General features: G+C 45.5%; 2 protein-coding genes across 2 annotated transcripts; one reads left to right on the top strand and one right to left on the bottom strand.

Annotated features, from left to right (window-relative positions):
- Positions 1 to 827: 827 nt before the first annotated feature.
- Positions 828 to 6,552, top strand: cyp7a1 (cytochrome P450, family 7, subfamily A, polypeptide 1). The gene is made up of 8 exons (XM_069725001.1): positions 828 to 1,123; positions 2,015 to 2,255; positions 2,349 to 2,558; positions 2,688 to 2,882; positions 2,970 to 3,169; positions 4,889 to 5,019; positions 5,106 to 5,284; positions 5,395 to 6,552. The coding sequence occupies exons 1-8, from the start codon at positions 1,041 to 1,043 to the stop codon at positions 5,695 to 5,697; spliced, it is 1,542 nt and encodes a 513-aa protein (XP_069581102.1). The 5' UTR covers positions 828 to 1,040; the 3' UTR covers positions 5,698 to 6,552.
- On the bottom strand, positions 6,138 to 9,876 carry LOC138636771 (GATA zinc finger domain-containing protein 14-like). Its single transcript, XM_069724996.1, has 4 exons — positions 9,856 to 9,876; positions 8,294 to 9,045; positions 7,058 to 8,161; positions 6,138 to 6,141 (listed from the first exon to the last, which is right to left on the bottom strand). The coding sequence occupies exons 1-4, from the start codon at positions 9,874 to 9,876 to the stop codon at positions 6,138 to 6,140; spliced, it is 1,881 nt and encodes a 626-aa protein (XP_069581097.1).
- Positions 9,877 to 11,152: the final 1,276 nt, after the last annotated feature.

The following is an 11,152-nucleotide window of genomic DNA, read 5'->3' as shown; positions in this document are numbered from 1 at the left end:
GCATCAGCATGGATTGATATTTATCTGTCTGTCTGCAGGGGTCTTATATTTTCCAAAGCTCTGTGTTTAGAGTGCTATATGTGTTTCCAAGTGGATGAATGACTCACTGCAACACACCATTGATGTTCCTACATGTGCTTTGATACTATTTGTTATCCTGTCAGTCGTCTTTCTCGACTAATTAGATTTTATCTCCACTGGCACCACAGCAAGTCTCAACAGATGACACATACCATACAATAGTAATGTTCATTCCTGTTCAAACACACACAACAGGATCACAGCAGGGACTTTGAATCTGTTTACCAATCCAGATGCACTATCAGAAATACTGTGTTTCAGGTAACTGTGTCCATGGACTCCGGTCAAGGCCATCACACACACACACACACACACACACACACACACACACACACACACACACACACACACACACACACACACACACACACACACACACACACACACACACACACACACACACACACACACACACACAGCATGCATGTCATCACTCTTACAGCCTGCAGCACTTCTTTGGTGAATTTCTGCAAAATTTTTGAGAAAAGAAAAAGTACACAGACAAGGTTTGCTTCCTTCATCCAAAACATCTGACAGGAAACCATCGTAGACAGTGTAGCAATGCCCAACGTGTTGCACAAGAAACAATGAAAACCGGTTCCCTTTGCAGTCTGTTTGACCCGGCTGAGGCTGAGTCCACTGATGACATCACCATTTCTCTGAATCCGCCCTTGGGCCCACCCTCCGGGACAAAGGCGGGTATAAAACAACCTGCCTGTCGTCAGCCAGTTGACAGGTACGCACAGGTGGCGCACACATTCAGCAGCCGCACTCTGCATTCATTGTCTCCGTTGGAAACCGCGGTCAGCATCTTTACTGCACGTGTGTGTGGGGCCGCCGGCATCACTGGAACAGGCCAGTCAGGTGGTGGTCGGGTCAGCGTGGTCGGTGTCGGGCTTTGATAACTCGGCTTCCTGCTGTTGAATCTTCCTCTCCTCGTCATCCTCTACATCTTTACCATGATCATCAGCATTGCTCTGATCTGGGCCGTCGTGGTGGGATTTTGCTGCCTTCTGTGGCTGGCGGTGGGAATCAGACGCAGGTAAGACCTGCAGCACACATTATTAGCTATTTGTCTGACTTTAATGTGTTTTACTTATAATGTGCATTTAGCACATTAAACAGTGACAGAAATCTGCTGATTTAGGCTGATTTTTAGTTGACTGAACACAAATTAACAGTGAGAGTTTTTCCAGGTTAAAAACAACTCCATGCGTGTGTGTGTGTGTGTGTGTGTGTGTGTGGATGCTTATGTAACTACAGTACTGAGTGACACAGGTATGCCTGCATAGTGAGCGAACTAAACAAAAACTGTGGTGCAGATAATGGAATTTGTGTGGAACTGGTGTGCTGTTGTGAATCCGGGTGTTTGTACTTTATATTAAGGGTTTTAGTTTGTAGTATAAGATACATATTAAAGAGAATATGTTCTTGTTTAGTGATATTATGGCTGGTATGTAACTATAACAACAGTGGTAACTGTTTTGTGATGTTTTGGAAATGTTGTGGTTGTTGGGAGGACTGTGGTTCAACCTCAAGGAAACTATGCTCTCAGAGTTTTAATGAACACAAATCAACAGACTGTCAGCAGGAAAAAAAGGTACATCAAGCACCATGTTATTATTAAATGTGGTTATTTTTAGGTTTTCCGATCACCTGGGGACTCAAAAAAACAACAACTCTCCTATGTCACAAAGTTAAAAAAGAAATGTCTTTATGTTTCGTGAAAATTTGATATTTTCAAAGTACATCATTTTTATTAGACTGAGACCAAAGAAAAAAATGTAGACGAGTTTCCTTCAGAATGTTCAATATCAGCCGGTAGCGTAGCGAGCGCACCAACGCAGAAAACATGTTGACCTCCATCAGCAGAAGTCCGTCCTGACTCTGCACTAAGTATTATCCTCCGTCTCCTTCCTGTTGATGTCTTCAGGCAACCTGGCGAGCCGACAGTTGAAAACGGTTTCATCCCCTATCTGGGCTGCGCCCTGCAGTTCGGGGCCAACCCGCTCCAGTTCCTTCGCAGCCGCCAGAACAAGTACGGCCACATTTTCACCTGCAAGATCGCCGGGCAGTACATCCACTTCCTGTGTGACCCCTTCTCCTACCACTCAGTCATCAGACAGGGGAGACATCTGGACTGGAGGAAGTTCCACTTTGCTACGTCTGTCAAGGTAAACATGTGATTTTATCTTTTATCATCTGAACCACAAGATGTTTGTCTTCGTCCCCACCTTTGGTCCTGAACCTCCTTCCTCCCCCGCCAGGCGTTCGGCCATGACAGCTTCGACCCTCGCCACGGCCACACCACAGAGAACCTCCACCAGACCTTTCTGAAGACGCTGCAGGGCGAAGCGCTGCCCTCCCTGATCGAGACCATGATGGACCACCTTCAGGACGTCATGCTCAACTCAGACACACTCAGCCCGAGCAAGGACCGCTGGGAGGTGGACGGCATCTTCGCTTTCTGCTACAAGGTCAGTAACTGGACTGTAGACAGAGAGTCAGAGTACCCAAGATGTCAGACACCGTTTGCTCTTCCAGAGCCTCCATACTTGTTCCTACAAGTCCTCATAGATGACCGTGTGTGTCCTGCTGCCCTCCAGGTCATGTTTGAGTCTGGTTACCTGACTCTGTTCGGTAAAGAGCTCGGTGAAGATAAGGTTCAGGCTCGACAGGCGGCCCAGAAAGCCTTGGTGCTCAATGCTTTGGAGAACTTCAAGGAGTTTGACAAGATCTTCCCGGCGCTGGTGGCCGGCCTGCCCATCCATGTCTTCAAGAGCGCCTACAGCGCCCGAGAGGTGAGCGGCCCTCACCAACATAGGGCTGTTTAAACGCTTCGGCAGTCTGAGATCATTGAGTGTTTAAGTGTCTTTGTGAATGTGTAGAACCTGGCGAAGACCATGCACGCTGAGAGGTTATCCAAGAGGGAGAACGTGTCTGATCTGATCTCCATGCGGATGATCCTCAACGACTCCTTATCCACCTTCAACGATGTGAGCAAAGCCAGGACCCACGTGGCCCTGCTGTGGGCCTCACAGGCCAACACGCTGCCCGCCACCTTCTGGAGCCTCTTTTATATGATCAGGTACGCTCATGCTTCTCTTCAGCTTCACCAAGAGAACATGGCAACATGGTTGATTTCTTCTTCAACAGATCTGAGACCGGAATAGTAAATCAAAGTTTGATGATGGTTTGAGTCTAATATCTGGTTCAGTTCATTAATTCAAAACAAAGACAATCTTTACTTTGTTACAATAATAACCTGGAGAACACAAACACGTGTTGGTCATCTCTAACACCTCCTCACATCACCGTCATTAGATGATCACAGATTATTTCCTCTTGTTAAAGCCCAGCTCTTTGTTCACAGATAGACTGCAGCGAGGGCTAAAGGGTTAACCCTCCTGTTGTCCTTGGATCAAAATGACCCGCAGCTGTGTTCAACCAAGTTCTATTTTATTTTCATATTTTTGGGGATCATTGGTGACAAGGAGGCTGTGAGGGTTTCTTTAAAGAATGATCACAAAAAATATAAAAATATAGAAATAAAATGGAACTTGGTTGAACACAGCTGCGGGTCATTTTGACCCGAGGACAACAGGAGGGTTGAAGCTGCAAGGCTTCATGATTAACCTACTAAAAGGTCATAGGAGTTCATGCTAATGTGTAATATATAACGACCAGTCTAACAGAGTGATGTAAGTGTACCACACCATGTAAAGAAGATCAAACTCTGTCCTCAGAGACATTTTAAAAATACAAAAAACTGTAGGAATCACCTGGAAGAAGCAGATAAAGTGCTGACAGATGCATTTAGCAGACAACTCCACCAAAAGGCTCCTTTAAAATATTTCTCTGTCTTATTATCTTTAATCCCCGGTAACCTTTCACCCTGTGGACAGTACAGACCTGTTACATCATATTATTACTTTTTCAGTGTCAGGCAGCTGATTGTGAGTGTTACATAAACGCCACTGAGCCATGAAGCCAGATGAGATAGTTGAAGTAAAACCAGCAGTGAGGTCATTGTTGGTTTGTGAACATTATGAATCCTCCAGTTCAGATTCTGTCCGTCACCATCTTGTTAGTTCGGAGCGGTTTGGAGCAGGAAGTGACCATATTTGGACGTGCTGGGGGAGGAGCCAGCAGTGGATCTGACCGATCTGATTGGAAACCTGACGATATTACGTCCCGCCCACCGATAGCTGTAACCTGACTGCACCTGTCAATCAAACAGACACGCCCCCAAAAATATATATTTTTGAATCTTCTTTTCTAATGAATGAGGGATTATTTTCAGATGGACCTCCAGAAAACTAATAAGAAGGAGTGACTTTAGCTAACAACACCGAGATAACTGATGGACACATTTTATTCACTTTGGATTTGATGAGAGAAGTTGAATGGGAGTCTATGGAGCCGGAGGCTTTTTGGAGCCGACCTCTAGTGGCACTCGCTGGTATTGCAGCTGAAGATACTTCTGCATCGGAACCATTTTTCAGACATGAAGCTACGAACACTTTTATATCCAGTCTGAGGTTAAAAGTTAGACTGAGTTTACCGTGGAGCACGTTAACAGCTGTAGAGTGTTGTGGGACAATAACTGACTTAAATTGTCATCTTCTTGTATCCTGGTATTTCATGTCCTGTCAGCACTATAATTATAATGTTTTTTTCGATCATGCATCACAGTTACTTGGTGCTATTGCAGTGAAATAAAAGTATTTTCTTTTACATAAATGAAGATATCTAATATCAGTTAGTGACAGTGATGTGACTAATAAGAGCCTGTGTACGTCTGCAGGAGTCCAGACGCTATGAAAGCAGCTCGTGAGGAGGTCCAGAAAATTCTGTCTAATTCGGGTTTGACCGTCGACCCCAGTGACCCCACACTGAAGCTGACCCGGGACCAGCTGGACAACATGCCTGTTATGGGTAAGATTATTAATACTATTAATATTCTTAAGTTGAAGGTCATGTTTATCCTTTTCATAACTTAATTTCCTTCTTTATGTCTACAGACAGCATTATAAAAGAAGCCATGCGTCTCTCCAGCGCTTCCTTGAACATACGTGTTGCCAAGGAGGACTTCCTGCTTCACCTTGACAACCAGGAAGCTTACCGCATCAGGAAGGATGATGTCATCGCTCTGTATCCGCCCATGCTGCACTACGATCCAGAAATCTTCGAAGATCCCTACGTAAGACGCTGAAGATGAAATCAGAAATCGTAAAAAAACGATAAAGGTGTCTTCATCAGGAAGTCTCTATAACATGTGTTGCTCTTTGTCTCTTCCTCTTTGTCTTGCAGGAGTACAAGTTTGACCGTTTCCTGGATGAGAAGAGTCAGGAGAAAACCACATTCTACCGCGCCGGCCGCCGGCTGCGTTACTTCTACATGCCCTTCGGCTCCGGGGTCACCAAGTGCCCCGGCAGGTTCTTTGCCGTGTATGAGATCAAGCAATTCCTGAGTCTGGTGCTGTCCTACTTCGACATGGAACTGTCAGACCCCGCCATCAAAGTCCCACCTCTGGACCAGTCCCGTGCCGGCCTCGGTATCCTCCAGCCGACCTACGATGTGGACTTCAGGTACAAGCTGAAGTCCAACTACTAGGCTGCGTCTTTCCTCCGCAGAGTGACTGAAGTATATATTGTACATAGTATGTATTTAAGTGGTAATGAAGATGCTTTCTGTATGTGTAAATAGACTGAATTGTATATTTTTGTTGCTTTAATTTTTCTGCTGAAAAACATGTATTGAACACGTGGGTGGAGCCCTGACTGAAACACTTCCTGTGTGTGTTGGATGAAAGCAGGCGGACCTCGAGCCATAAACTGTACATTTCAATTTCCTACCACAAGTGTTTCTGCATGTTTGATTTTCCAAAGCGATTGTCTCAGGTTTCCATTTCAAGCCATTAGTTTGAATATATTTCTCTACGTCTCACTGCTGCTTGACAATAAGGTAGCTTGTTATTGGTTTTATGCCCAGAAGAGGCAGTAAAACCCAAATCCAGAGGGACAAAAATTTATAAACTTTATAAAAAACTCAGTTCACCTTCAGGTGCATTAAAGAAATGAAGGAATGCTCGTTTGCACAAATTATTATGACGTTTAGTTTGATTTTCAGATCCTCTTATGACAGTGTCAACATGTACGTCCACTTTTTAAACAGCTCTCTGGACTTTACATAATAAATATACATTGTTGTAGAAGACAGCAGATGAAAACGGACGTAAACATTTCTTTTTGTTTGTCAGATTCAGCCATCATGTGAAAAGCACAGGGAAGGAAGTTATTTATATACCGTTTTTATGTTATGTTTATATGCCAGAGGTCACGTCACCGTGTAAACATGCACTGCCATTCTACTTTATTTCCCCGACAATCTGAAGGTTTTTCACAGAGCTGCAGTGCAAAACACGTGTACATGCTGCACAAACAGGTAATAAATCAAAACCTCTGTGCACCTCTCTGTATGTTTTCTGATGTCTCTGTTGGTTCAAGTCAATGCAAATACCAGAGAAAAGATTTATTTTCCAAGAAGCTGTGCGTTTAGTACATAAGTGCGTAAGAGTTTAATGGTTGGTAATGGTAATGGTAATTACCTTCTCCAGCAGAATGCTGACTACATTTTTTACAGGCTTGTTTCTGGTCAAAATAAATTAATAAGATGTCCATGAGTGTAAAAAGACACATTCAGTATCAAAATAAGAAAAAACAACAAATACATTCATTAAAAAAATTAAATAACAAATTGTTTGTATGTTTCAACAAACTTCAGTTTGGATTTGTTTCGATTGTCAGGATCATGTCTTTCAGTGTTCCGTTCCTCTGTGTTTTTCCCGCCTTCCCTGCTTGTGTGTGTCTTTCCCTGTGTTGGAGTGTGTGTAGTGATGTGCATGTTGGTGTGCGTGTTGGTGTGCCTGTTGGTGTGTGTGGTGATGTGTCTGTTGGTGTGTGTGTTAGTGTGCCTGTTGGTGTGCGTGTTGGTGTGCGTGTTGGTGTGCCTGTTGGTGTGCGTGTTGGTGTGCATTTTGGTGTGCATGTTAGTGTGCCTGTTGGTGTGCCTGTTAGTGTGCGTGTTGGTGTGCATGTTAGTGTACCTGTTGGTGTGCGTTTTGGTGTGCCTGTTGGTGTGCGTGTTGGTGTGCATGTTGGTGTGCCTGTTGGTGTGCCCGTTGGTGTGCGTGTTGGTGTGCCTGTTGGTGTGCCTGTTGGTGTGAGTGTTGGTGTGCGTGTTGGTATGTGTGGTGATGTATGTGTTAGTGTGCCTGTTGGTGTGCCTGTTGGTGTGCGTGTTGGTGTGCGTGTTGGTATGTGTGGTGATGTATGTGTTAGTGTGCCTGTTGGTGTGCCTGTTGGTGTGCGTGTTGGTGTGCCTATTAGTGTGTGTGTTGGTGTGCCTGTTGGTGTGCGTGTTGGTGTGCGCGTTGGTATGTGTGGTAATGTGTGTGTTAGTGTGCCTGTCGGTGTGCGTGTTGGTGTGCCTGTTGGTGTGCCCGTTGGTGCGCGTGTTGGTGCGCGTGTTGGTGTGCCTGTTGGTTTGCCTGTTGGTGTGCCTGTTGGTGTGCGTGTTGGTGTGCGTGTTGGTGTGCCTGTTGGTGTGCGTGTTGGTGTGCGTGTTGGTGTGCGTGTTGGTGTGCCTGTTGGTGTGCCTGTTGGTGTGCGTGTTAGTGTGCCTGTTGGTATGCCTGTTGGTGTGCGTGTTGGTATGCCTGTTGGTGTGCGTGTTGGTATGCCTGTTGGTGTGCGTGTTGGTATGCGCGTTGGTATGTGTGGTGATGTGTGTGTTAGTGTGCCTGTCGGTGTGCGTGTTGGTGTGTGTGTTGGTGTGCCTGTTGGTGTGCGTGTTGGTGTGCATGTTAGTGTGCCTGTTGGTGTGCGTGTTGGTGTGCATTTTGGTGTGCCTGTTGGTGTGCGTCTTGGTGTGCATGTTAGTGTGCCTGTTGGTGTGCCTGTTAGTGTGCGTGTTGGTGTGCGTGTTGGTATGTGTGGTGATGTATGTGTTAGTGTGCCTGTTGGTGTGCCTGTTGGTGTGCGTGTTGGTGTGCCTATTAGTGTGTGTGTTGGTGTGCCTGTTGGTGTGCGTGTTGGTGTGCATGTTAGTGTGCCTGTTGGTGTGCGTTTTGGTGTGCCTGTTGGTGTGCGTGTTGGTGTGCATGTTAGTGTGCCTGTTGGTGTGCCCGTTGGTGTGCGTGTTGGTGTGCCTGTTGGTGTGCCTGTTGGTGTGCCTGTTGGTGTGAGTGTTGGTGTGCGTGTTGGTATGTGTGGTGATGTATGTGTTAGTGTGCCTGTTGGTGTGCCTGTTGGTGTGCGTGTTGGTGTGCGTGTTGGTGTGCGTGTTGGTATGTGTGGTGATGTATGTGTTAGTGTGCCTGTTGGTGTGCCTGTTGGTGTGCGTGTTGGTGTGCCTATTAGTGTGTGTGTTGGTGTGCCTGTTGGTGTGCGTGTTGGTGTGCGCTTTGGTATGTGTGGTGATGTGTGTGTTAGTGTGCCTGTCGGTGTGCGTGTTGGTGTGCTTGTTGGTGTGCCTGTTGGTGCGCGTGTTGGTGCGCGTGTTGGTGTGCCTGTTGGTGTGCCTGTTGGTGTGCGTGTTGTTGTGCCTGTTGGTGCGCATGTTGTTGCGCGTGTTGGTGTGCGCGTTGGTATGTGTGGTGATGTGTGTGTTAGTGTGCCTGTCGGTGTGCGTGTTGGTGTGCCTGTTGGTGCGCCTGTTGGTGCGTGTGTTGGTGTGCCTGTTGGTGCGCCTTTTGGTGCGCCTGTTGGTGCGTGTGTTGGTGTGCCTGTTGGTGTGCCTGTTGGTGCGCATGTTGGTGCGTGTGTTGGTGTGCCTGGTGGTGTGCCTGTTGGTGTGCGTGTTGGTGTGTGTGGTGATGTGCCTGTTGGTGCGCCTTTTGGTGCGCCTGTTGGTGCGTGTGTTGGTGTGCCTGTTGGTGTGACTGTTGGTGTGCGTGACTTTCTGATTCAGTTCATCATAAAATACATGAAGCTGACTCTTGTCAATTGAACTGGATGTGAATTAGTCAGTTGCAGCGCGTCATGACGCAGCAGTCGATCTCAACCATAAAATATAAAAGACACTCAGATGAACTACAAATTAATTGTAATTAAATGACAGATAAAGAGGAAAAATATCAACAGTCTTTTCTTGTTGGCTAGTATCTATTCAGCCATGCTGATGACATCATCATTGACAACATCATTCAAGCATGAAAGAGTTACATCCTTTGACCTTAAACATCAACTTCCTGATTCATGGCGAAATATCAAACTTTGCTACATTGCTATGTCGACGCACTTTAACGAAGTCGCACAAACTTCTCAACATATCATCATCAACGTGTTTAGGCTATTCTGACCCATTTGTGGTTCACGTGATCAACCAGCTTGAGGTAGCATGTGAATGTATGAAAATTGTAATTTCCAGTTGACAGCAAGGGGCGCTATGACTATGACCAAATATGACGATCCAGATGTATTCAGGGCAGGACTGTTGTCAGGGATGTAATGTTTGGAGAAGGTCGGTTCATGTACAGTACATAAGATTTACAGCAACTTGTACTTTCATGGCAAGACGCTCAAAATGGCCACCACGCCACGGGCACACTGTTCAACGAAAACAAATTGTTTGAACAACTTTTCATCTCCCAGGTGTTAAGATAGGACAGACAAAATTATTGGTCGTTCCATTAAAATCTGTAGGAAGAGTTTGTTAAAGTACGACACGTGCGAATCGCCAAAAATGGTGACTAAATTCAAAATGACGGACCTTGTGTTGAGTTAAGGTCATCGTGCCAAGAGACTTTTTTTCATATGTAGGTATGAACTGTCCACTGAATGTACGTAAATGTAGCAGCCAGGCTGTAGTTTAGGGGGCACTATCGAGACATTTGGCCACGCCCCCTACGCAAAACCACAAAAACACATAAATATTCACCGGCAGTGTGCCAACTTGCCAAGTGGGCGATTTATTTTTGATGAGCTTAACAAGGACCGAGGATAATAATGCCTTGCATTACAATAGGGCCTAATAAACACACTGATGACGTGTTACTCAGTGAAAAACAAATACTTTAGTGTGGATGTGAACAACTTCCATCTGTGTGATGAAGCTTCCTGACAGAAAATGTTTTTTTATTCATGTCATATCCTGGTTAATATTGTAACAACCTTTCAGGGTCATTAGAGCTGAACTGAGGTCAGCTGAAGTAACTTCCAATAAGCCTGTTATCCAGCTGTAACCTGTGCAGTCCAGACAGACAGCTGACTCCACAGCAGAGGGAGGGAGCGGAGGAACGCCCCAAACTGAATTCATGAGGAACAAACACGTGAGGAGTTGTGAGGTCAAGGCCGGCTGCTCTGCCACGTGTGTGCGAAGGACGTCCAATCAACTGTGGAGAGAGAACACAATATAACGGTCACTTTGTAAAAGAAACTGAAAGGTCCCGACACGTTCACTTCACTTTGTTTTAGTTGTTCCTCAAACACACATCCAGAACACAACAGAACTAAATACAGTTCGGGCAGTTCACTAAATACTGTAGCATCTGCAGCATAACTGTATTATTTTTAAGCTGGAGTCTCGTTAAAATGAGGTTAAATAGGACTACAGTAGATGTCTGTCAGATGATGCCGTGGCCAAGTTTAAGGAAGCAGTTACATGTTTATCCTCTTCGATGCCGTGTGTTAAAGCAGTGGAAGACATCTACGTTGATCTTAGTCCCACACAAGTGGATCATCTGGTAGAAAACACTGCAGTATCTCTGCTACAACTCTAGATGATGTCGCCCCTCTGAAGAAGAGAGTCATGAACCAGAGGAAGTTGTCTCCATGGTACAACTCAGAACTACGCTCTGCTAGGCAGCGACTAGAAAGATGGAAAGGAAATGGAGTTCCACTAATTTAGAAGAATTTCACCTGCCTGGAAGGAGAGTCTAATATTATATAAGAAAGCTCTTCGTAAGGCCAGAACTTTATATTATTCATCATTAATAGAGGACAACAAGAACAACCCCAGGTTTCTTTTCATCACTGTAGCAGGCTGACAAAGAGTCCCAGTTCTGTTG

The sequence above is a fragment of the Brachyistius frenatus genome, unplaced genomic scaffold, assembly GCF_029030835.1.
Source record: "Brachyistius frenatus isolate BFR_SWC_R1_liver_20210118 unplaced genomic scaffold, ASM2903083v1 Contig_405, whole genome shotgun sequence".
NCBI lineage: Eukaryota > Metazoa > Chordata > Actinopteri > Embiotocidae > Brachyistius > Brachyistius frenatus.
This window is presented reverse-complemented; position numbering and strand designations above follow the sequence as displayed.

Excerpts from the sequence above, each read along its gene's own strand:
- cyp7a1 (XM_069725001.1), top strand. The coding sequence starts at position 1,041 with ATGATCATCAGCATTGCTCTGATCTGGGCCGTCGTGGTGGGATTTTGC. Across the intron at positions 2,559-2,687 it reads TCTTCGCTTTCTGCTACAAG|GTCATGTTTGAGTCTGGTTA; the intron begins GTCAGTAACTGG and ends GCTGCCCTCCAG. Across the intron at positions 3,170-4,888 it reads AGCCTCTTTTATATGATCAG|GAGTCCAGACGCTATGAAAG; the intron begins GTACGCTCATGC and ends GTACGTCTGCAG.
- LOC138636771 (XM_069724996.1), bottom strand. The coding sequence starts at position 9,876 with ATGACCTTAACTCAACACAAG. Across the intron at positions 9,046-9,855 it reads TGACCTTAACTCAACACAAG|AAAGTCACGCACACCAACAG; the intron begins GTCCGTCATTTT and ends GAACTGAATCAG. Across the intron at positions 8,162-8,293 it reads ACCAACAGGCACACCAACAG|GCACACCAACACACACACTA; the intron begins GCACACCAACAC and ends GCACACCAACAG.